At 38.8% G+C, this 26,558-nt stretch overlaps 1 protein-coding gene across 1 annotated transcript in view; it reads left to right on the plus strand.

Moving 5' to 3' along the window:
- RLF (rearranged L-myc fusion) overlaps nucleotides 1–25,038 on the plus strand; it is a 73,553-nt gene extending 48,515 nt beyond the window's left edge. Inside the window, exons 5-8 of the mRNA XM_009323567.1 lie at nucleotides 3,132–3,334; nucleotides 10,783–10,919; nucleotides 17,227–17,368; nucleotides 19,881–25,038. Coding sequence (XP_009321842.1) covers nucleotides 3,132–3,334; nucleotides 10,783–10,919; nucleotides 17,227–17,368; nucleotides 19,881–24,626 — 5,228 coding nt within the window. The 3' untranslated portion in view covers nucleotides 24,627–25,038. The remainder of the gene's footprint in view (nucleotides 1–3,131; nucleotides 3,335–10,782; nucleotides 10,920–17,226; nucleotides 17,369–19,880) is intronic.
- The last annotated feature ends 1,520 nt before the right edge of the window (nucleotides 25,039–26,558 follow it).

A 26,558-nucleotide genomic window follows, 5' to 3' on the forward strand; every position in this document is an offset into this window, starting at 1 on the left:
GGTAAATAGAATATCTTTTTTCCTAGTACTTCTTTTATTCTTCTCATGGACCTGAAAAAAAAATTTAATTATTCTGTGAGCCAAGAGCTGCAGAAACAGGAACTACAGAACTGCTTTGAATGCTTGTGGGCACTAAAACCCATTACTGATGTGCCCATGAATAGTATGCTTCGCCTGGATAGATGACTGTTCCAATGTTGAGTAAGCAAGCCTTCTTAGAGTTCTTCCTTAACAGTGATCTCTTGGCCACCTTGTTGTGGTAGCAGTTTCTTACATCAAATAGGATGGATATTGAAGCACTGTTAGTTTTCCTTAATAAATTTTCAAGCACAGTGTCATATACAGATGCAATTTTTAAGAAAGAGAGGAGGCTTGTTTCCTAGCAACTGGAGATCTTACCACAGAGTATCTCTTGGTCAGCCAGCTTTTTTTACCTTCTTGTTGAAGTCACTTTTATGTGAAGTGTCAGTGTCAGCTATGTCAAGAGTTTACTGCTCAGATGTTTTTCCTATGAAAAATAGAAACCGGTACCATAGACTTGAATCTTAAAATGACCTCTAATGGGCCACTAAGCGAAGTTCTGCAGAATACTAGTAAGTCTCACTACAAGCATGTAGTGTGTACTTGGCCCCTGAAATGAGTTTTCTGTTTAGGTGCACATAGTAAGCCTTCTGCCAACTAGCGTAGTGTCTGTTAGAACATGTTCTTTTTTTGTTTGGACAATAATTTAAGAGCAGAAAGCATGAGAATTTTCTCATTTTATATTACATACCATCCTCTCTTTCAGAAATTTATATACTATTGGTTTCTTAGCTACCCATCTCACATAGTAATAAGAAGATACTAACATAGTGAAAATATTTTTATGCAATGGCTCTTCCAATAAGTTGTTATTCTAAAGGAAACTTTCTTTTTTGACTAATTCGGGGTCTCTTTGCAGGCTTTACGGGTAGCTGGTTGACTACAGCTGCTGCAGAATACCAGTTCCAATATGTGTTTTATCAGAATGTCTTGAGCATTTCCATAATTTCTTCTACAAATCATCAGACAGCTTGTTCTTGGTTGATATGTATTATTGCATGCAGTATAAGAATGTGTTGACTCCTCTTTCTTAATTCTCAAGTGTCTTTTGAAATATGTACAAATCTAGAGACTAGTATCAAGCCTTTCTGTAGATGTTTAAGCTTGAAATAGCACCATAGCTGTCTTAAGGCATACTATTTCGTCAGCTAAGGCAAAGTACATGTACTTTAGCAAAGCTTTTGAGACTGTCTCTCACAGTATCGCTCTGGATAAAATGTCTAGCTGTATGCTGGACAAGTCCATAATATGTTGTGTAAGCAATTAGCTGATGGGTCGGACTCAGAGTTACAGTAAATGAGGTTGCATCAGTCTGGCAGTCAGTCACCAGTGAGGCTCCCCAGAGCTCAATTTTAGGGCCAGTGCTCTTTAATGTTTTTATAAATGATCTGGGTGCAGGAGTCGAATGTACATGAAGTAAGCTTGCCGATGATATTACATTAGGAGGAGCTGTGGACTCCCTTGAGCGTAGAGAGGCCTTACAGAGAGATCTGGATAGACTAGAGAGCTGGGCAATCACCAACCGTATGAAATTTAACAAGAGCAAGTGCAGGATTCACCACCTGGAATGGGGTAATCCTGGTTATATGTACAAACTGCGGGATGAGAGGCTGGAGATGGATGGATGGATGGGCATGGAGCCCCATGGAAAGAGATCTGGGGGTTTGGATTGATGGCAAGTTGAGTAGGAGTCAACAGTGTGCCCTGGCAGCCAAAGGGGCCAACCGTGTCCTGGGGTGCATCAAGCACAGCATCGCTAGCCCGTTGAGAGAGGTGATTGTCCCATTCTGCACTGCCCTGGTGCAGCCCCACCTCGAGTACTGTGTGCAGTTTTGGGCAGCTCAATATAAGAAGGACATCAAACTATTAGAGCTTGTCCAGAAGAGGGCGACTAAGGTGGTGAAAGGCCTCGAGGGCAAGACTTAAGTGACCTCAGCCGCTCCTCGTGGCTTGTTCAGCTTGGAGAAGAGAAGGCTGAGGGGGGACCTCATAGCAGTCTACAGCTTCCTCAAGGGGGGCATCAGAGGAAGAGGTGCTGATCTCCTTTCTCTGGCAGGACATGAGGAAATGGAATGAAGCTGTGTCAGGGGAAGTTCAGAATTGGACATTAGGAAAAGGCTCTTCATTGAGAGGGTGGTTGGTCCCTGGAACAGGCTCCCCAGGGAGGTGGTCATGGCACCAAGCCTGTCAGAGTTCAAGGAGTGTCTGGACAATACTCTTAGTCATATGGTTTAGTTTTAGGTAGTCCTGCGACGAGCAGGGAGTTGGACTCGATGATCCTTATGGGTCCCTTCCAACTTGAGATATTCTGTGATTCTATGATAATTACCTGGGAAGAGAATCAAACTAAATCTGTGAGGTTTTTAATCAGGTTAAGTAAATTTTGCTAACGAATTGCAAAAATTATCTGAATTTACATTTTTACTGTTGAATTAGTTCATCAAGTCTCATAATGATTAGTTGTATTTGGTTGATCTAGAGCATAAGCCTAGCATGTCTTAAACACGATTCTTCAAAAGTACCACAAAGATAACATTTTCACCCTCAACTTCATTTCGTATATTTTGGCATTATGTGGGGTTTTAGCAGCTTGGGTGGAAAAATCTCCAGTTGAAAAGTACATAATGCTTTGTTTGAAATGTTTTTGGTTCTTTGGAATATAAAGCTACAATTAAAAGTTGAAGATTTTGAATCTCAGCTAAACTACTGGTATCTTGTTTAAAATACTGTATGGTCTGATCAGTGTCCTTTAGCCACTGCTGTGGCATACTTCCTTATTGCATTAATGGATGCTAACTTGGGGGGGGGAGTGGGGGGCGTGTCTGTTTTCTGTAGCCCAGCATTCTCTCCTGACACAGTTGGTCTGAATTTGTTTGGGAGAAAATATTCCATTTATTGCTGTCTCTTTTTATCACACCTAGAGTTTCCTAAGAAAGCTGACCATACTTACACAAGTTTGTAATAAAATAAAGTGTGAATGCAATGAGACAGTTTCAGTTACGTGTCAGCTGTAAATTGGTGTATTCTCAAAGGCTTTTTTCTTTTCCTAGCTAATAAATTGATTACACGAGAAGGGCCTTCCTTTCTGCAGATGCGAATAAAACATTTGATGAAGTCAAACTGCATCCCACAAGCTACTTTCTTGTCAAAATTGTGTGCAGATTCTCCAGAGATTCCAAACGTTTCATCTTTTCGCCAAGCCTACATCACATGTGTGTGTTCTATGCTGCCTAATGAAGACTCCATTAAGGAGGTTAGTAATCCATAGTCCCTTTTTAATGTATATTTATCAAGCATTTTAGAATTTATTTTCTGCAATACTAAGAACTGAAGCTGAAGAGTGAAACTGTTGCAGCAAAGTTCTAAAAGAGAAATGATCTATTGCAGACTGCAGTAGGAAAGAACATTTGTATTAACTGCTGGTGTAGATGAGTATGTATTGTATGCTTGCATTGGAGGTTAGATGTATTTAAAATAAAGCTTGTAACTTCAGTTCCCCTTGTAAACAAAATATAATTGGAAAGCTGTCTTTTCTGACTCAAATACTAGTACTAAAGCAGTTACTTCTCTTCTAGTTGTTCTGACCTAGGAAAGAAAAGTTTAAAAACCAACCAACCAAACAAAAACCCCTTTAGAGTTGTTGCTCCAGAACTCTAAACTTATTTTTAGCAGTTAGTCTTCCTCTTACAGTAAGTCATAGTAATGATTTGTGTTAACACATTGCAATCCTAACTGCGGTCATACAACTCTTGCCTCTGTTGCCTCTTGATGTCACACATTTTATCAATCTCACTGTTCTTGTTAGAGTTGTATGGGTTTGGTGTAGTTTTAAATGTGAGACTTGAACATTTTGAGTAAGCCTCTGTGAAACTGGGTGAAGCTTCACATATTGGGAAAAAAAAAAAAAAAACACCCAAAAAAAAGCCTGCAACTCTGATGTCTACACTTCCTGAGTGAGTGGCAGACTTGTTTGAAGTGTTCTTGTTACACAGGTAAATTATTTAAAAAGCATTCCTTTATTTTTCAAAAGAAGTATTTTTAAATATTTGGATAGGTGTACCCTCAGACAGTCTCTTCAGTCTGAGCCAGGTTGCCCTCAGTTTGCTGTACTGTAGGAGCAATGAATGCATTTAACAGCTCACTGCAGACATGATCTGTGTACTGGAGGCATTGGGGGCATATGGGTAACTTGCAACATGTTCTTTGATTGGATTTGCTAGTAATGATGAATGGCATAGAAGTCACATTAAATTGTGTTCAGTTTTTAGTTTCATTTAAGAGTTGTGAAATGTAGCTGTATCTGTTTTACCTAGATACTCAGAAAAGTCTTTACTTGCCAGTCAAGTATAAAAGCTAGAACACAGATTGATGAATTGAATCAAATTATGGTAACCACTTAGTTGAACCTTTTATGAGAAAATGAAGCCACTAAGCATCAAAGCAGTATCTTAAAACAGTATGGTTTATTGACTTAACTGGACCTGCAGCCAACACTGTGAAAAGTGTGAAGTCAGTGGTGTTACAGTGCCAGAAAGTCAGCGTAAATAATTGGCAATATGAGGATTTGCAGGTAATGTTTCTTTGCATGCTTGGTCACAGGTATTGTGTAGTCGGCACTCTTTACAGAATTGCTGAAATCTGAGACTTCTAAAACACTTTGTTTCCACCTTTGTTTTCAGAAGGTGAGAATTGTGTTGTATCTTCATGTTACCTATTGTCTTCCTCAGGTAGAAAGTTATCAGGTCTAATGACAAGTGGGGAAAAGAGATGGAAAAAAGATGAAAGATGAAGAGCTCAAAGAATGGCAGCTGTTGGAGAATGAGAGGTGGCAATGACCAAAAACCCAGCAGGAGGGGAGAGGGAATTAACTGTAATAAAAGAAACAAGGGTTAAGTGAAATTTGAAGTTCAGAGTAGGGTGGGGTAGATGGAGGAACAGGGCTTAGCTAAGAAAGTAAATGTTACAAAAAGGGTGAATATGAGTGAAGATCACTTGGGGAAGATTGGAGAGAGAGAATTTGTTTTGAAAGATTAGACAATGTACGGTCATCCCTTTCCAGGAACTGGAAGTGATTGGAATGGCTAGGTCAGGCTTGGAAGTTAAATTGCTGAGCTCCTAAAAGTTAAGGCTGGTGAACTACTTCTATCTGTATCTATAGGCAATAACATACATACATACATCTACACACACGTATATATGTATACATCTACATATATAGATGTGGAGCTCTATATATCCAGCTCTGGAGCCCTCAGCATAAGAAAGACATGGACCTGTTGGAGCGGGTCCAGAAGAGGGCCATGAAAATGATCAGGGGGATAGAACACCTCTGCTATGAGGAAAGGCTGAGAGAGTTGGGGTTGTTCAGCCTAGAGAAGAGAAGGCTTCAGGAAGACCTTATTGTAGCCTATCAGTACTTAAAGGGGGCTTATAAAAAAGATGGCAGCAAACTTTTTAGCAGGGCCTGGTGTGACAGGACAAGGGGAATGGCTTTAAACTAAAGGGGGGTAGATTTAGACTAGATAGCGTAAAAAATTTCTTCCTTCTGAGGGTGGTGAAACACTGGCCCAGGTTGCCCAGAGAGGTGGTGGGTGCCCCATCCCTGGAAACATTCCAGGTCAGGTTGGACGGGGCTCTGAGCAACCTGCTCCAGTTGAAGATGTCCCTGCCCATGGCAGGGGGGTTGGACTAGATGACCTTTAAAAGGTCCCTTCCAACCCAAACTATTCTGTGATTCTATTATCTACACATATGTACGTACATGTATATATGTGTGTATATATGTATATCTGGTTATAACTCTGTGTGTATATACACTATATATAAAGTCGTCCCTTGCATTTCTGGTACCTTGAATCCTAAGGCACACATGTAACAAATAATAAGACCATGTAGTTATTTGTTCAGAAGAATCTCGTGCTGCTGTGTGAGAAACACAGAAAGTAACAGAACTAATAATTGCTGTCTGGCTTACTGATTCCAATGTTTGGCTTGAATTTGCCAATTTTACTGAACCAATTAAAACACTAATTAAACAGGTTCTCCTACACAGTAGTTAACAAGTAGTTAATAACACTCTTTACTATTGCAAAAAGTATGAAGCCTCAAATGTTCCATAATCTAAGATGGCTTTCTCTGCAAGGCAAGTGCCAGCCACATGTAGCAATAAACCAGTTGAAACCACCAGTTAAAATTAAAGCCAGGTTGTTTGTTTTAACCGTAACTGGTCATCTCTGTAGAATGTCAGTGTGATTTGTTTGCTAGGTTGCATTTGAGCTCCATATTGCCATCTCTTATCATCAAAGTAGGGTTTTTCGAGTCTGGACTTTCTTTAGGAAAGACCATTCAAAAATCTGAGAGTAAAGCACTTGAGGAATTCTGAATTTAAGCAAATGGCCGTTATCCCATTCATAAAAAATTCAACTGGGAAGCTTAAGAACAGTCACCTTTTGGAGGCCCTCTCCAGACACTGTGTCGTGGTTTAACCTCAGCTGGTAACTGAGCACCACACAGCTGCTCGCTCACTCCCCTCCCCCTGGTGGGATGGGGGAGAGAATCAGAAGAGTAAAAGTGAGAAAACTTGTGGGTTGAGATAAAAAGTTTAATAATTGAAATAAAATAGTATTAATAATAGAGTATACAAAGCAAGTGATGCACATTGCAATTGCTCACCACCCGCTGACCGATGCCCAGCCAGTCCCCGAGCAGTGGCCCCCCCGGCCAGCTTTTCCCCAGTTTATGTACTGAGCATGACGTCACATGGTATGGAATGTCCCTTTGGCCAGTTTGGGTCAGATGTCCCGGCTGTGCCCCCTCCCAGCCCCCTGTGCACCTCCAACCTTCTCAGTCCGTAGAGCACGGGAAGCTGAAAAGTCCTTGACTAGTGCAAGCACTACTTAGCAACAACTAAAACATCGGTGTGTTATCATCAACATTGTTCTCACCCTAAATCCAAAACACAGCCCTGTACCAGCTACTAGGAAGGAAATTAACTCTATCCCAGCTGAAACCAGGACACACTGCCTACAGAATAATAAGGAATTGTTCTTGGGTTGTATGCTTAAAAGAGCAAGAAGGAAAGGCAATGAAGCTTGTTAAAATACTGGGGAAGGATAGTTGCTTATCATGAGTTTGCTTGCAAAAATATTCTTAGTTGCTGTGTTGTTTCCATTGTCAAGTTAAACCAAGTGTTCTCTTCCCTCTGTAATTTCCAGTTTGATTGGAAGATTACAAGAACTTAACCTAGGTCTTCCTTGCCCTGCAAACTGTCTATGCTTAATGAAATACTTTTGATATAAAACATGTTCTTTTATAAAATTTTGAGGCAGCAGCTCCCAAATTCTTGCAGCTGTAGCAGCATTATTTAATGTCAATAAGATAATATGCTGCAAAAGAGTAGCCTGCATTTACAGACTCAAGTGTATGTTGTCCCAGCTCAGCTGGGGTGAATTTACAGTCTCTGAGCTGAAACTAAATTGCTTTTAATTGGTTCATGGTATATCTCTAGCTCCTGAAAGGTGGGTAAATCTCCCTAGATAAGCAGGTTGGGTGCCCCTTTTTTAAGGATTATTAACATGATGTCCTACTAAAAAAAACTGGTAGAAGGCTTAAGTTAGTGGTAGGAAATTTTTATGGTGACATAAGAAATGAAATATCTTTGTAATGTTAAAACTTTTTCTTCAAACTAAAATGACATGGAAGACAAAGATGAGATAAATCTTACATGGTTGTATGTTTCATGCAATAACTTTGAGGAGTAAACTGGCATCCTTCTTGTTAATGGAACGTGGTAAGGATGACAGCATTTTTCAACAATTCTAATTTGAAATATCTTAGTACTGTTCATTCTGTAGTCCCTGAACTTTCATTCAGCTGTTGGTCTTGTTGGGTTTCTAACCGAATAACAGAAACACTGGTCAGCATTCCAGGTTTAGTAAACACCCTTTCATTTAGTAAGTGTCTGGTTTGTCACTTAAGTGACTGACTGGAGAACAAGTCTGATGAGGAGCGGCTGAGGGAGCTGGGGTTGTTTAGCCTGGAGAAGAGGAGGCTGAGGGGAGACCTCATCGCTCTCTACAACCACCTGAAAGGAGGCTGTAGCGAGGTGGGGGTCAGTCTCTTCTCCCAAGTAACTGGTGAAAGGACGAGAGGAAATGGCCTCAAGTTGCCGCCAGGGGAGGTTTAGATTGGATGTGAGGAAAAATGTCTTACTGAAAGAGTGGTTAAACATTGGAACAGGCTGCCCAGGGAAGTGGTTGAGTCACCATCCCTGGAGGTATTTAAAAGACGTGTAGATGAGGCGCTTAGGGACATGGTTTAGTGGGCATGGGGGTGTTGGGTCAACGGTTGGACTCAATCTTGGAGGTCTCTTCCAACCTTAATGATTCTATGATTCTATGACTCGATATTGTTGGATGATTTCAATTTATGCATTTGGAGTTTTTGTTTTAAATAGTATTTAAAAAAAAAAAAGGTCTGAAATGAGATGGCTCACTGACAAAATTTGAAATAAACCAGACTTGAAAACAAATTGCCTTGTTGCTTACTCAATAGTTAATGTCCTGAATATGAATGAGTTTGGTCGAAAAGAATCAAATTTTTATGCGAGAAGGAGAGTGAATCCAATGTGCTGCATGACCACAGGCTACTCCAAGTGCCACAGAGATACCTGTTGCTGGAGCTGATGTTTGTGCTGGTCCAGTGCACAGCTGAAGTTTCAGGTCTTGTTACAGTGTGAGTCTGAGGAGTAACTGATGGCTATTAAAAATGTGGTTTTTATTATTCTGTAGCCTAAGAAACCCTAATAAGTAGGTTTTAAGTTTGTAGTATTTAAAACAGTGGTAGTGTTGTTCAGTGATTGTTCCTTTAATGGAACTGGGAAACTGAGCATGGTCTCTGTCAAGTGATGCCTGGCCAAGTACATCACAGATAGGCTGCCATGTCGTCTTCAGATTTGTGGAGGAAACATATCACATATTTACATGCAGTGACAATTTTTGTTTTTCTAAAAACCAAGACCTAGAAGATCAGGCTTGTACCAAACCACTGCAGGCAGCCTCTTGCATTATGTTTGCTGCAGTGTTGAAGAGATGGTAGTGTATAATTGTGGAAATTATCAAAGACAAAAGTTTGGGTCACTTAGCTTTGTTTTCCTAATTTGCTCTATAAAATATGCTGATGGAAATTGTAATCTATAATGAGTAGGAATAACTGAGTGGAGAAAGGTGGTAGGATACTGTGAGAAGACTGGAGTTGCCCAGCTATCAGACATGTATTCAACTAGACTTCCCACACAAGCTGAAAGCCTGTGTGCCTGTAAGTACTAAGGGTAGATGAGAACATAAGAAGGGTACTGCTGGCAAAGGATGTTGGAGGGAGACGGTACGCAGTAGTATCTTTTTTTAATCTGTAAGCTAGAACAGCCGTGTTATCTCCTGTGCAGTGATGTACACCTTCAAAATTCTTTCACGTGGCCATTGATGTGGGCTTGCTTTTCCATATTCCCTAATCTGATGGAGGTGGCACTTGATTTGCAGATATTGTAAGTGCTTATTATCTCTGACATGCAAGGAGCAAAGATATCTGTCCCCTTAGTTAGGCAAACATTGTCACTTAAATTAATTCTTGAGGTTTCTCTCTTGCCAGAGCTGCATCAGTGACAAAACCCCTGACCAAAATAATCTGCTTCACTTTACTCTTTTTCAAATGCAAAACTGACACATCTGCAAGCACTTGCAGCTTCTGAATTGCTCTAAAAATGTCTGCTACAAAAGGTCAGTCATGGGTCTCAAGTTGAACACCAAAAGTCAATGGACCCCAGAAAAATGTTAGCATTGCTCAATGAACTCCACTGTCAGGCCTGTATGGAAAACTGAGGTAATATACCTGCCTCTGCTCTCCCTGCTGAATGACATGTCTGTGAAAATTAGTTTGATATATCTTAATTTCCCTTTGTTCTTTCTATATCATTATTTTTCATGATTACATGATTTGAATTGTATATGGTAGCAACAGCTGATTAAAGCAGATGTTGCTTGAGTACAGCCTATTCTGTGCAAATGAAATCCAGTGGAAAAAAAGTATTAAAAATAGTGTTGTCTTAATAGTAAAAGCACTTCATAATTACTGTTTGTGGTCTAAAATACTTGGCTTATAACCAAGCTCATGCCCTGTTTTGATACACAGATAGATACTACCTTTGAGTAGGCTTTCCAGAACTTCCATGGGATTTGTCTTTCCTCTAAACACTTCTATTTTTAACATCGTGCTTTGGAGTGTGATTCTTCAGAAGCAGCACTTATGGACAAAGAGGACAAGAAACTGGCTTTTTCACATCTCTTGACCTTTTTGGACCTGGGATTTAATTTTCAAAAGGAAAACAGGGATGCCTGCAAGTGCAGAGAAGGAATGCGAAGTTTTAGATAGACTGTTGCCTGTATGTAAGTATTTTGCTAAGCTACCCAAAATGGAAGATGGTCCCAAAGAAAACTAATACTGAGAAGGGATCACAACTAACGTGAACTTATCGTGCCATTCTGTAGCTGAAAGTTGTGTTATGGACTCTGGGTATTAAAAGGAGACAGTGTTTTGTTCATGTGTTTGTGAGACCATTTCCTTTGATACAGTAAACATGCATTTCTTTTGTAAACTTGTTGACAATAAAGTGCCTTTTCTTTTAATTTTCTTTTTTTTTTCTTTAAGATTGCAAAGGTGGATTGCAAAGAAGTACTGGACATCATATGTAATCTGGAATCCGAGGGACAAGAAAACACTGCGTTTATTCTTTGTACAACATACCTTACTCATCAGCTTCAAACAGCAAATGTGTATTGCTCTTGGTAAGTAATAAGTATTACTGCTACTCTTAACTGTTCCTCGCTGGCTTCAATGTAAGAGAATTGAGCTAATATAGTACAAAAATATGTAGCGAAAGTGGATATATCTTTAACTTGAGAAGTACATCAGGCTGAAGTAGTTTCTAGATAACTTGTGACAAAATTAATAAGGACTCATCTTGTACAGTAATAGAGTAGTTGGTCAGACAAAAGTAATGTTTAAATAATTTAAAAATGAAACAGCACTCGTTGGCATTGAGTAATGCTTCAACATATATTATAGTAGCTCTGTAAGTAGTGCTTGATCAGTGCTGTCTGGGTTGATATTAAACCCCTAAGCTTTGTGGTTCCACAAAGTATGTTGTAATTTAGTTCTTCCTTCTTTAATACTTAGATCCATGAGAGTTTGATGCCTTTTTTTCACTTCTTCCACAGAGATGTAAGTGGTAGGAATGTGCAGAGGCAGTACCCTTTAACTTCTCCCCCCACACCACCACCAGAGAGCCTTTTTATATTTTTGTAATTTCTATAACTCTGAGAATTATAGTACTAGATCTTGGCCAAATTGTGATTATAAAACTTCTCTGCCCTCTTAACTGGCTGGAGCTACAAAACTTTTTGCACCTCTGTTTCAGCAGTGGCAAACTGGTAGAGCCAAAGCAGGGAAGCTGTTTTCCGTCCCTTACAAAATGGGTTTATAGTTTTGGTTTTCAAGGCATAGCTAAATGTGTAGTTTTCTCCTGTTTAAATGCTGATCTGGATAAAGCTTTACATTACCAGACATCTCAAGCTTATCTTGGGAATTTGGATTCGGTTGGCTGTGGCGTTGTTCATTTACTCACTCCACATTTTAAAGCCATTAAGAAAAGTTTTCATAGCGCTTAAGTGTCAGCAGGATGATTGATAGTTTAGCCTGATCCAATCATCTGTACAAAAAGACCAGAAGTATTTACATGTTGCTTCTGTTTCAGGCCAGAAATGTCTTTCTGAGCAAAAGCATACCTTGTAGAGAGAAATGAACTTGTGGAAGACTCAAGAGGGGAGAGTCCACCACACTTGAAAGTTCTAGAGGCTGACTGTTTTTCACTACCAAAATGTGTCATTAGAGCCATGTCCAAAGAGATACGAGGCTGAAGTCCGTCCCATGATCTCTTTTTAAAGAAAAAAACAAAACAAACCACAACAACTAACATTCTTTCAGGGTGAACTAAATGATTTGCTGTTGTCCATGGAGACTTGTTAAGCAGTTCTATTTAAAAGCTGTATCCCTAGGGTGCAAATGAAGAGAGTTGGACTTCATGTGTAGCTGAGACTTTTAAACTATTGGAACTGCAGAACAGACTTCAGTGATGTAGCATGTATTGTTACAGAATAACATCTTTTTTTTTTTGGCTTGCAGTACAAAGTCTGAACTGAACCTAGTTAGAATTTGAATGAAAGTTTCAGGTCCTGTAACTCTGCCTAACCTACATTTTCTCCTGACTAATGAGTCAGGAGAGATTAATTAGAGCTGTAGATTTCTCATTTCCATGCCAGTCTGGCACATGATGGGGCCTGCCTAAGGCTAAGTCTACACAAAACGTGTTGCAGCTGTAACATGAGTAGTAGGTACTGCCACATCAGCTTTAAAATTGGCTAGCCTACATGACAAGCAGTGAAGGCTTGAAGATACAAATGTTAGCACAGTCTAGCAACACAAGTATGTTCCTACTCACAGAAGGTGTTAGCAGGTTTGTCACTCATGCTAAAGTCATGTCATTATGTCTGATCTGTTGTTAGTGGTTGTTCAAATGAAAGGTGCTGGTTCAGACTGTGCTTCTATGTCCATGCATGCCACAGTTGCCCCCTCTGCTGCTGTCTGGACAAACTCCTCAAGTTCCAGCTGGAATCCCCCAGGGATGAGACAGGAGATTGAAGTCTAACACTGAAATTGTATGGGTGTATAAATTCAAATTCTAGTACCGTACATAGCACTCCTTGTACAACAGAATTGCACACAACTATGTGGCCTGTATCCACTGAAGAGCAAAGCTTTCAGGATGCTGGAGCCCAGACTGAAGAAGTTCACCTTCTGATGGACTTCTGTCTTGTGAAAACTGGTGTAATACTTCTTGACCATCAGATTACTTTCTCACTTTGAGGCTGTACCTCTAAGTCTGTTTAAAAAAGTACTCTTGCTTGAATATAAGGATGCCTTGCTGGTCTAATGGTGAACTGCTGTTTGGAGTGGCCTTTTTTATTGACCTCCACCTACTTTTCCTGTGACAGATGCAGATCTAGTGATTACATAGCCACAAGGTAGATGAAGTCAAGTGACTGATATGACATAAAACTTTTAATTTGGAGGATTACTTTTGTCAGATTAGCCAGCTTAACTGATGAGGCATGAGAGTACACGTTACAGATGTAGTGGATATTATGGTTCACAAAAATGATGAGGCCTCTGCTCCATACAAACTGTGGCGATCACCGAAGTCATTGTAGAGCTGATTTGAATCAGTACCCTGGAAAAGAGATAAGGTAATGTTGTTTTCTCTGCATTAGTACATTGAGCTCAGTCAAAAGCATGACAAATGTTAGAGCTGGCTGGAAGGACAGGAAATGTTAAAATGGACTCACTGCAATATGCATACTTAGCCTAATCCTACAGCTAAAACTAATGTGGAGGAATCACATGCTAGAAGTTGCTTGCTAGCCATTATATAGGCTTAAGTACAGCATAAATATACACTTAAAATACTTAGTTTTTGTATTCAATTTAACTGAGACGTACTCCTTTCTGTGACCAACTGCTGGTTTTAAGGGGCAGCAATTGCTTAATTCACTTCAAAGAAGGTCCTGTCTGGTTCAAAAAGACAGGATTGTGGTTGAAAGGTTATTTTACTCTGCGATGCTTGATCTACTGATGATTTGGACTCTGCTTACAATTTTTCCAGCAGTGTCATTAACACCTTTTGGATTTTGATTGTTAATAATAAAATGTAACTTTTCGTTGTGTGTATTTAATCATAAGCCTGCATAATGGTGTTTCAAGTCAATAAATTATTTAAGCTTTAATCAGTTTTCATAGTGTACTTCTGGTGTATTATGTAACTTGATAGACCAGAACTGAGTGGTGACTAAAACATTTACTAAAGGTCTTTGAGAGGAGAGCAGGGAGTAAGAGGAGCAGAGACCCTCTGGTACAGTGTCGTTTGCAGGTCAGCTTCCCTTTGTGCTGTTACGGATTCGGTTCAACAGACAAGCCCTAGCATATGTACTTGGAAGCGTTCCACTCATCTGTAGGATCCTTAAATAAAAATGTTTCCTGCAGAATTTTCTGGATCATGTCCTTGATTTTTAGAGTGGCAGTACATTGATGAAACATATTTTGCTAGCCCCTGGCTGGCCTTTAACAGACACCGTAAGCAAGCAGTGTTGTCCAATGCAATCTTGCTTGCTGCCAGCCACCCATTCCCATTATTCTGCTCCATATCTTGCTTTACGCAGTGTCAGAGTGAACCAGCATAAGTGATCCAGATTGAAAGTATTCTGGTTTAGACAAAGGAAAAGACCTGTTGACAGCTGTGAACAGCAGGTGAAAGGATGCTTTTGAGACTCTATTAGTGTGGATGAGTGTCTTACATAGTGGATGAAGATGGAGCTTTGGTGCCATACTCATACTTGAGCCAGTCCTAGCAATTTGCTGCTGCCAAAAAGTGGAAGATAAATTCTTGCCATATTGTGGTGCTAGCTGCACAAGTCTGCCTCGTCTGTTGTTCTGGCTCTGGGCCCATCTGACCTGTAGTGAGCACATTCATCTAACCCAGTCAGAACTGTTTATAGCTTTCTACAGATTAATGCTTGGTTAGTTTACCGTGTGGTCAGACAAGTACCAGTAAAGAAGTGCAACACTGGTGCTTCTGGAAGTTGTAGGCTGTTAAATCTATTCAGCTGTAACATCACTCTCAGTCTAGAAAGGGAAAATCTACCTCCCTGCCCTCCCATCTTCACTGCTCTAGCATCTGCCTGATGGCACAGTGCTAACTCTCCAATCCAGCACAAACCTCTTATTATTATTCTTGCATGTTTGGAGAGGTTAAGCTATTCCATTAGCTTAGCTCAACTCATCCTGTAGCCTCCAAGAGAAGATTAATAAACCATATATGTATGTGAATTAGTGCTGTTGGTGTGAAGCTTCATTTCACAGCTGAAGATGAAAGCAAACTTAGGTTTCTATATGTTATTTCTCACCAAAATTGGAAGATTTTGCAATGATTGTTGCTGATAATCATAAAATAATGTGTAATGCTACTTTTAAGACTGGAGGTGTCTGCCGTGTTTGGAACTTTATCTAAGTAGTGGTGCTGCTCTGGGCAGTAGTTCTGAGCTAGCTGTTACTGTGCATTAGGTTATTGCTGTTACTAGGCATTAAGTATGAACTGTAGCTAAGCACAACTTCAAAAAACTTCTCTCCAGTCTGATATGCTAGTAAGATTTTTTTTTTTTACTTCTAAGTATTACTAGATACCTGTCTGTCTGGAGTTCTTTCTGTTCTCTGCACTGCCTCACATCAATTTTGAAATGGAAAATTGCCCAAATACTGAGAGCTGTCCTTTCTTGCCTTTCCATATGTGTGGAGATTATCTGAGGAACACTTCTGCATCACTGTTCTTGAGGGCCCCTTCCAACAACGTACTTCAGCTTTGCAGAAAGAAGGGGTGGGATGAGAAAGAGAACAGGGCAAACACTGAAAACTTTTTGCTCTGCCAAAACCTCTTAGGAATAAGGGATTATCCAGAGTGAAGCCCTTCTCTCACTATTCTTCCAACTCCCAACTATGTAAATGTACTGAATAGATACACAAAATGACTAATGTCTTGATAAACTATTTTTCAAGTTTGTTCTGTTTCTGTTGTGATGCTGAGTTAAAATATTTTGTAATACTGTTTTTTTTTGCATATATTTATTCTGTGCCTTCCGTGTGTAAGCTTCCCTTCATACAGTTCTTCCATGTTAGTCATCCTGATGTTCAATTAAATTTTACATTTTGTCAGCTTCTTGGGGCTAAATTGCAGTAGAAAAAGTTGCTGATATTTTGGGTGTCTACCTTTTTTCCTCTCTAGTTTTGTTTTAGGATTTAAAATTAAAACAACTTGAATTATACTGCTTGTGTATTTGTTTCTTGTAGGCATATCTAGCTTCTCAGCTGTCTCTTCCTGACTATGAAAGGCTGTTAATTGCATTTCTAGGCCTTTAAACAAAACAAACACCCCCCCCCCCCAAAAAAAAAAAAAAAAACCTGTTACCAGTAAATATTGTCTATTTTTGTGCAATAAATGTATCCCAGGTCAGATCCATAACAAGGCCTCATTCCCTTTCACTTGGCTTACAGTTCAAGAGTAGGATTGCAATAATTCAAAGGAAAAACTTTGCCAATATTCAGTGTAAGGTTTGTCTAGGTCTGTTTTCTTGATTTTTTGGTTCTAGAGGCTGACCTTGCATCTAGAAACCTGTACGTATAATTTGATGCACAGAGTAGTTAAGTTAGCAAAGGTGAAGTTTGCTCTGCTAAAGGAACAGAACAACTACTTTTTTCAAGTGATATAAAAGATACAGATCCTGCCACTGCTGCTTTTCTGTTTCTGTGGCGCTCATTGTGATGGCAAAGCAACACAAAGTGACAGATTGCATCATTCAATGGCTGTGTTGCCTTGGTTATAGTAGATTGCTTAACAGAACAGCTCTGTGCTCAAATGGTACGAGCAGTAAAGCAGATAACTGCTCAAAGACAGTAGACAAAGCCCTCAGCTTACATATCCCTTGTGTAACACTTTACAAAGTGTGTTCTGTTAGGGGTGTCTTTTAAAGCACTGAGTGGCAGTTACATCACTTGAATGCTGGTGTCAACATCTAAGCTACTTGCCTAGTGGGAGAGAAGTGGCTACTTTACACTATGATTCATTTTACCTATTTTAAACCTCTATGTGAAAAGTTAAGGCTCTGCCAGTGTAGGGTTTTTTTCTTTCCTAGAAAGGAGGTGTATGCAGCTATAGATGCCTGTATTAAGTGAGATGAATCCCATTGCTAGTGTCTTTCCCCATTAAATAACAAGAGATGCACTGTGTTTTGATCTGATGCTTGTTTAGAAGTAAGGCACAGTAACAGTTCTCTTCAGCATCTCTTGGAGATGGAGACCTGATTGAAGTGTGTGCTGTTTTTTAATAACACTTAAATTGTTGTGGCGTCAACTCTGAACTAAAGTGTGTAGACTCTGGACAAATTCTGTATATCTGCAACGTTCTTACCTTCTGTCTTCAACTCCCTGCAGGGAACTGACACTTTTCTGGAGCAAACTGCAGAGAAGAATAGATCCTTCTTTAGATTCCTTTTTGGAGAGATGTCGTCAGTTTGGCATCATTGCCAAGACGCTACAGCATTTATTTTTCTTGATAAGAGTCATACAATCTGAAGTAAGTAAGCTGCAGTCCAGAGTCTTTGGACACAGCCAGAACTGTTTACATGAATTTATCGTTTTCTTAATAATTCTACTGAACTGATATGAAATATAGCTTATTTCATTACTCATACTTTCTGATTAAGTGCCTAATAACTTACTAATAAAAATCTCTGAAAAATGCCTGCCATTGTAGTTTTGTGTCAGCTTGACACATTGAAGTGACCTTCAGTCAATGTGGAATGGTTTGTTTGTTACTCTGAAAATACAGTATGACAGCATTTTGCAAACAAAGCATAGCTGTGTTTTGATCTGATGCCTGTTTAGCAGTGAGGCATAGTGACAATTTTCTGCAGCATCTCTAAGAGATGGAGACTTGACTGAAATGTCTTATATTTTTTTATTCTGTGAAAACACCTTTTCCTCAAAATGTGTCATACAATCACATCTGGACTTCTACCTTCTATTATGATGCCAACCTTTAGAAAGTTGCAGGAAAGGTTCAAGAGCTGCTTAACAGCAATTTTTATAAACTTGTAATCTCTGTTTGAGGAGTAATGGAAAGACTTTAATTGATCCATCTACTCAGGAGGCAAATACAGCATGCTCTTCATAAGCAGAGCAGAAGGGGTAGCTATAGTTAGTCTGGGTAGTTGCTCAATAGGATGTTTCTGTCTTCCTTTGTTGGCTACTCTGATTCTTGAAATTGGTTAGACCGAAATTTCCTGTGTCTGGTCACTATATGAGAGTAGATTTGTGGAGGATGATTATGAATGAAAATAAATCAGGCACACTTTAATGGAGGAAAAATAAGGTATGTGATAATAGGTTTTTAACTGTTTTAGTAACAGTATTACACGGATCATGGACCTTAAATTAGATATGGGATTTTCCCTTAGGAATGTCACCATTTCCAAAAGACTTCAGATATTTCTTCTGAAAAACAGCACAGTTTTGCACATGTAGAGTAGAATTTGCCACATGAATTTCAGTTTCATGAATGTTTCAATTAACAGTACCCTCCCAAATTTGCTGCTCTTCTTGCATTCTTATATGGACATGAGTTAATTTAGAGTTAAGGCATCAAATGGATTATGGATAAAACAGACAAGATTCCTTTTTTTCAATTAAATTTCTCTCCAGCTTCAGGTTTGTTTGCCTGGGAGTCTCTTTCACTGACTGGAGTTAATCCGGTGAACCAAATGAGTTATCAAGTATGATTTGATAAGAGAAAAGCAAGTATCAGAGCCCTGTTTTAGAGTCAAAATAGAGATCAGAAAGGTTACATGATTGCCCTTGTGACAGATCATAGAGGACACTCCAGAACTGTAATTTGGCAAAGATTAATTCTGGTAGTGATTGCACAGAGAAATGTTTGCTACTAGTTTCTCTAAAGCTGGCCTATTTCTACATTTAAAACGTGTTTGCACATGTGTACACTTTATATATAAAGCATAATACATTGTTAACTATATACCAGTTCTTTCTGTGTTTCCTGCTACACCATATTAAAATTTCTTCTCCTGAGGAAATAGCTTTTTTATTGCTGTCTAGCAAATTAACAGTTATCGAATTAAAGAAACATTGCATGACTTCCAATAGGCGGTGCACAGTGAGTATAAGAGCTTGCTAATTCTTTTAACTTGTTCTTAGTTCTTTTGGATCTTTACCATCTGAGCTGGTGTGGATGTGATTGTGTTAGCCACATGTCATCTCGCTACACTATTCATAAATACCTTGACTGTTAATGTATCTTTACTAATAATGACTAAATAGTTACTTCATGCATTCAGATTCTTTATGCTGAAAAGTATGCTTTTGGAACAAGATAACTTCCAATTTCGTCCATGTAGAATTTGGAATATACTATTTTTTTAAAATGAGCATGTGAATAATATTTGTAAGTATCTTCTTGATACTATTGAGCAGCACCTCAAAGTTGCACAGACTCCTCAGAAAATGTTTGGAAGTGAAATGCCAGTTATCTTCATCAGGAATCATTTCTGCTACTGTACTGCTTATGCTGTTGAAGGTTATTTTGTTTCAGGGTGTGAATTTACATTAATTTCCTTATTACACAGTACCACATGTTCTGAATTAATATCCTGTGTGGATGTTGTGGGAGGAACGTATATGGAAGACTTACACCATTCTCTTCTAGACATCTGACTTAGTTATGATTGAGAGTCACTCAATGAAGAGAGAGAGGAGGTAGAAAGATGTTTTGCAACATCTAATGCCTAAACTAGTTCATGTGACTCTTCCACAGAGTGCACTAAATGTGAAGTGGCTCCCCTTGCTCAAAATAGAAGTAGTTCTTCACATAAAATAAACTACAACTTTTTAGACTATGCTCAGTGACTTGGGCACTTAACACTCAGAAGTCTGAATACATTCTGAATGGGCTGTAGTCTATTGGATGCTCTCATTGCACGTTTTTTTCATAGAATAGTTCTAGAGAGAATGTACTTATCAAAGAAAAATAACATTTGTTTTGTGGCTGTTTGTTTTGTTTTTTTTTTAAACAGGCAGAAGAAGCAGGACTCGCTGTGTCTGTTTTGTTATGCGTGAGAGCCCTTCAGATCAGATCAAACGGAAGCGATGAAATGAAGACATCAGTATGTAAAACAATTGCATGCCTTTTACCAGAAGACCTTGAAGTTAGAAGAGCGTGTCAGCTCACAGAATTTTTACTTGAGCCAACTTTGAGTGGATTTAATGTGTTGGAAGAGCTCTATATGCAACCAGATCAAAAATTTGATGAAGAAAATGCACTGGTTCCAAATTCACTCCGTTGTGAGCTGCTGTTAGCTTTAAAAGCATATTGGCCATTTGATCCTGAATTTTGGGACTGGAAGACTTTAAAGCGACATTGCCTTAAACTGTTAGGGAAAGTAGCTTCTGATTCCGAGGATGATGCAAGTTGTAATATGTCAATCAATGAAACAGACATGTTAGAAACTTTCTTTAGTGACTATGATGAGGCAAAAGAACATAAATATTATGATGGAAAAGACACAATGAACCACCCTAAAGAAAAAGCAAGAGTAAAAAAACCAATTGGTTCTTCAGAAAGATACCAGAGATGGCTTCAATACAAATTTTTTTGTGTGCTTTGCAAAAGGGAGTGTATAGAGGCTAGAATACTGCATCATTCTAAGATGCATATGGAAGATGGTATTTATACGTGTCCGGTGTGTACAAAAAAGTTCAAGAGAAAGGAATTTTTTGTACCACATGTGATGGAACATGTTAAAATGCCACCTAGTAGAACACACAGACCTAAAAAGAAAATAATACTGAAAAAAGAGAGATCACCACAAAAGACAACAGCTTCCAGCAGCCCACCCCCAGCGTTTCAGGAAAAGTCACATCAGCCACAGCTGCCTGAAAACTTTGAAAATGACACACATGAGTATGTCACATTTAGCCAACTGGAAAATTGCCAGCTACAAGACAGAGACATCTATCCATGTCCCGGAACGGATTGTTCTAGAGTATTTAAACAGTTTAAATACTTAAGTGTACATCTGAAAGCTGAACATCAAAACAATGATGAGAATGCAAAGCACTACTTGGATATGAAAAACAGGAGAGAGAAGTGTGCTTTCTGTCGCCGACACTTCATGACATCCTTTCATTTGCGGGAGCATGAACGTGTGCACTGTGGACCTCAACCGTATATGTGTGTGTCAATGGATTGTTATGCTAGATTTGGGTCAGTTAATGAGCTTCTCAATCACAAACAAACACATGATGATCTTCGTTATAAATGTGAGCTAAATGGCTGTAATATTGTTTTCAGTGACTTAGGGCAACTTTACCATCATGAGGCACAGCACTTCAGAGATGCATCGTACACCTGCAACTTCTTTGGTTGCAAAAAGTTTTATTATTCAAAAACTGAATTTCAGAATCACCTTGCAGTGCATAATATTGAAGTGTCAAATGGGGAAGTGAAGCAGACAGTAAAACTTGAAGAGTCGGTTTCAAAAGACAAATGCAGTTATCTTCCACAGTCTCAGCTGCTTGAACAATCTGAAAATTCCAGTCTGAATGATAACTTGGATCCCTCAGGCTCTCAGGAAATTCCACAGATAAAGGAAGAAGCTCTCTCTGACAGTGAAGATCTAGACAGTGAAAGTAATTGCAGTATTCATTGTGGGGACCACAGCGCAGATGCTGCAGTAAACCAAGGCCAGGTGTCTCCTCTACTGATTGAAACAGTGACTCACAATCAATCAGTTCCAGGTTTTCTCATGTCCCAGGAAGGAGTCTTCCATCCAGCAGATGTGAAACAACAGTGTTCCAATGTGGCAGTCTGCTTTGATGAAAAAAAATTTTCCTGTAGTTTTGAAGGCTGCTGTTCCACACACAAAAATTCCAGAAGTATGCAAAAACACCTTCGCAGGGCCCATCCATATAACTTTAAAGGTAAAAAAAATACGGAGATGAAAACTAAAGACTTTCTCGATCTGTTGAGTGATGCTCAGGACAGTAAATCCCCTACAGACATTAGTGCAGAGTTAGGTCATAACTCAGATAAAAATGCTGACTCTCCAGAAAGCTTGTATTGTACTATAGATGCTAAAGGAAGCAATGGCCTGAAGGAAGAAACTTGTCCTTCTTCTCCAGAAACATCTTTTTATGACAGTTCTAAAGAATCCAATCTTGAAGATAACATGTTGGAACTAATGTTAGGCTTGAAACATCTAAGCTTAAAAAATTCTAACATTCAGAATTCTTCAAGACACAAGCCTTTTTTGGGCTCTTTACAGTCCTATTCATCTAGGGATGCCAAGTGCCCTGAGTCAGTAGATGAAACTACCTCAAAATTTCAGCTTCAAGAGCAACAAGATAATTTACCCAGCCAGTACCTTACTCAACTGGCAGCTAAACCATTTTTCTGTGAATGTCAAGGATGTACGTGTGAATTTGTGACCAGAGAAGCTCTCTTAATGCATTATGTTAAAAAGCATAACTATTCAAAGGAAATGGTTCTTCAGTTGAATATGTTCCAGCATCGGTACTCACCATTTAAGTGTCATATTTGCCAAAGATCATTTACAAGAAAAACACACCTTAGAATTCACTATAGAAACAAACATCAAATTGGCTGTGAGAGGGTAGCTCACAAGGTATGTTCTAATGAAAAATTTGATCATGTAGGCTTATGTACAGATGACATGCATAAAAATAGCACTGTTCCAACACCTGTCTGTGCAACCAACGTTGAATTCACTGAACATTCAAACCACTCTGAACAGCTGTGTCATCCTAAAAAGGAAGACTGTAGTTCCGAGACAGATTTGGAGTCCAGTGAAGAGACAGACAATAATGTAACAAGAAAAACATCTAACATAGCTTCTCTGGACAGTCATAGGGAAGAACTGGAAGCAAGACAGGGAAGAGGAAGCAAAAGAACAGTTGCTAAAGGAAACTTGTGTTACATATTGCATAAGTACCACAAACCATTTCATTGTATACATAAAAGTTGCAACTCAGCATTTACCAACCAGAAAGGTTTGATTCGCCATTATAGAACCGTTCACCAGTATAATAAGGAACAGCTCTGCTTAGAAAAAGACAAAGCAAGAACAAAAAGGGAACTTGTCAAATGTAAAAAAATATTTGCATGCAAATACAAAGAGTGTGGTAAGCGTTTTTTATGTTCTAAAGCTCTTGCTAAGCATTGTAGTGACTTCCACAATGAAAACTTAGAGGATCAAAAACTGCTTTCTGAAGCTGAATCTGCAAGATTTGCTTGTAACCAAGCCCAGTGCCCTGCTGTATTTTACACCTTTAATAAGCTTAAACAGCACCTAATAGAAGAACATGCCAATGAAGAAAAACTAAACAAAGATTTTGAAATCCATTGTGACCTTAATGGCTGTGATCGAATTTTCACAAATTACAGTCACTACTCTCAACATGTATATTTCCGACATAGTGAATATTATGATAGTCTCTTTGGAAATCAGAAAGAGGAGGAAGATAATCAAGATAAAGATAAAAATGAACAAAGTTATTTGAAAGACAGTTTTGACATAAGCAAGCAGAATGGGAAGCAGTTAAAAGAAAAATCTAAAAGAATTAGCAGAAGTAGAGAAAAGCATTTGATGAATTTCAAAACAAAAGAGGAAGCCCTACAAATGTGCAAAGAGAAGTCTAACCAGACCCAGTACCCTTGCATGGTTCAGGGATGCTTATCTGTTGTCAAATTGGAAAGCAGTATAGTGAGGCACTATAAGCGCACACATCAGATGACCAATATGTATATAGAGCAACGGATTCAGAAACTTGTTGTTTGTGTTAAATGTGGCATAATGATTGAAAAACAGTCCTGCTCCGAAACAGCTTTAGACTTGGATAAAAAAGATGTAAAAGTTAAAGAGGATAAATCAGCTAATCCTGAGTATGTGCAGGAAAGTGAAAAACCTCATGTTTCAAATACTGACTGTGATCCTCGAGATGTAAGCAATGAAGACCAAAAAAGATGTCCATCGAGTAGTGTGAGTTTTGATGCGAGTGCCTTTATGTATTCAGGCACTTTAAAATATAACCACAGTTCAAAGAACACCTGTTTTGAAGAGCATAACATCAGGGAGACAGTTATGTGTAAAACTGAAGATTTTTCTGAAAATAGTGAAAGAGAGAATAGCTCTTACTTCTCCAGTTTACAGTTAGAGTTGCCAAGAGAGAAAGACCCAGAAGGATGTCAACATAGTGCAGTTAATCAAAATGCAAAAAGAAATGTACTTTGTGCTACAAAAGACAAATTTCAGAAGCCTCCAGTGTCCAAGCCATTTGATTTAAAGACATATAAACCAATGGGATTTGAGTCTTCATTTTTAAAATTTATTCAGGAAAGTGAGGGAAAAGATGACGACGATGATGATGATTTTGATGAGGTAGTAGAATGGGAGTCTTCTGAGCAGTTGCCAGTAGATAAAACCTTGCAAAAAGAGGGAGACGGTCAAGGGGATACACCAGTAAACAACTTTGTAAATGACAAAAATGTAATCATAACCCAAAATAATCATGGGCAGCTAACAGAAATCCAGCCCTTGTTGTCAGAATCGTCATCTGCCCCTTCTTTAGAAAATTTGAGGGCTATCTTGGACAAGGCACTAACGGACTGTGGAGACCTTGCCTTAAAACAGCTTCATTACTTAAGACCAGTAGTTGTTCTTGAAAGATCCAAGTTTTCCACACCCCTCATAGACTTATTTCCAACAAAAAAGGCAGATGAACTTTGTGTAGGAAGTACGTAAGTAGTTTTGCTTAGAGCAGAGATTGCCTCCACTACTGCTACATGGGGAGAACTTCAAATTAGAACCGTAATTGTTACAGTACCCACTGTTTAGGTTAGTTTAGACTGTTTAATTCCATGAATGTATAATATCTGTCAAAAGTATTGGCCAAGTTAATTTAGCTCCCCATTTTTTTCAATGGACTATGCTGATTTTGGTGCTATTTAACACATCAGAATACTGGGGGCTTCCTCTTGAAGAGTAAATGTGCATGATTGTATATGGAACAAGTACTAGGGTACCAGGGTTTGGGGGGCGATGGAGTTATTACTTGACTTGAATGTGCACCCTAGGGTGCTTTGTGTAACATATTGTACACTACAGCATCTTATATTTTTTGAGTTATGAGTTTCAATAAATTACAGTTTTTCACCCATTTGTTTACTGTACAGTAAGTCTTTAATGTGGTTTACTTGTAATTGAATTTGGGACCATTCTGAGTGTATTGGACAATGTTGCTTAAGTTTTATGCATTTGTAGATAATTTATCAGACTGATGAAACAGTATAGATACAGAAAAGTAAAGTATTACATTTTATTTTATAATATTCTCTGTGCTTTTTTCAGACTTGAAAGAATTATAATTAGTACAGGCAGAAAGCACTTGCCAGACTTAGAGATGAGAAAGTCCTGGTTACCTTTCCCTTGAAGGGAATAAGATGCTTCTGAGAGTGATGGTACAACATAAGTGTTTGAAGAGCGTTGCCAGGCTTCCAGGAGAGTTGTGTCACATGAAAGTATCAGTGCACATTTTGGGTTCCCTGGTTAGCTTTCTTGATAATGAATAAAACCTAGCTGGAAGATTCACCAGAAGAGTAATCTAATATTTTAAGATCTGTTTCTTGTTGTTCTGTGTCTTGTTTCTTGCCGTACTTCTGGATACATCATGAGGCCCAGAATCTGTTTCCCCTGTGAGTGGTATTTCCCAATCTCTGTGAGGATGCTAATGAGCAAGCAGCAATCACAGCTTTTTATTGATTGAGTGCTTGGGTTTTGTTGGGGTGTTTTGGATTTTATACTGTGAACTGAAAAGTAGCAGTGGAAAGGAAATGGAGAAAACTTCGGGAAATGTTGTTTAAAACAGACCATGAATATTGGCTGGGTGTAGGAATGAAGAAGGCTATCTAAAAAACTGTCTGGAGAACTGTGTTATGACCAAAAGTAGGCAGAAATGGCATCTTCATACTACACTTAGAAAAGTTATTTGGGCATCCTTAAAATAAAAGTTAGATTAACACTTATAGACCAAGCAGGAGAAGTGTAGTTTATTGCATGCCTTTTCCGGTCATTTCCTTTCTCTAAACTATAAGCTTCTTGTAATGAAAATATGGTGCATGAATCTTCTCACTAGCTCTTAAAAATGGAAGTAAGTTAGGGTCAAAAGGTTAAATACTGCAACAGGGTCAGACACCTGGAATAACTGAAGTGTGTTCCAAAGTGATTTTTGTCTCTTTAAAAAAAAAAGTCTACCTTTTAATGTCAAGTTTGCATCATGTTCAAACATACTTGAATCTTTAGGATATCAAAACAGGAAAAGAGATTAACTGCAAACTTAATAAATATGTGATGACTGCTTCAGGTAATGTGCCTAGAGAGATACCAGTACACTGCGGGGTTTTTTTGAGTATCCCACAAAGCAATCTGTCCCCTTCAATGCCTAGAGAAAGAAAACTGGTCAGCATGAATAGTAAATTCATTGAGGTTTTGAGTCTTCAGTTTCGGGTCAAGCAGCTGTATTTCCACTAGATAACCAGAGCTTCAAATATGACAGTATTAACAAATTCAAGCATTTAAAATACTTTGAATGAGAGAAATCAGATGAGAATGCAGGAATGAAATGAGGTGGAAAATAGGTATATATGCCACAGACCGGAGAAGTGGTGAGACAAAGGC

Source organism: Pygoscelis adeliae, unplaced genomic scaffold (assembly GCF_000699105.1).
Source record: "Pygoscelis adeliae isolate BGI_AS28 unplaced genomic scaffold, ASM69910v1 Scaffold355, whole genome shotgun sequence".
Classification (NCBI taxonomy): Eukaryota; Metazoa; Chordata; class Aves; order Sphenisciformes; family Spheniscidae; genus Pygoscelis; species Pygoscelis adeliae.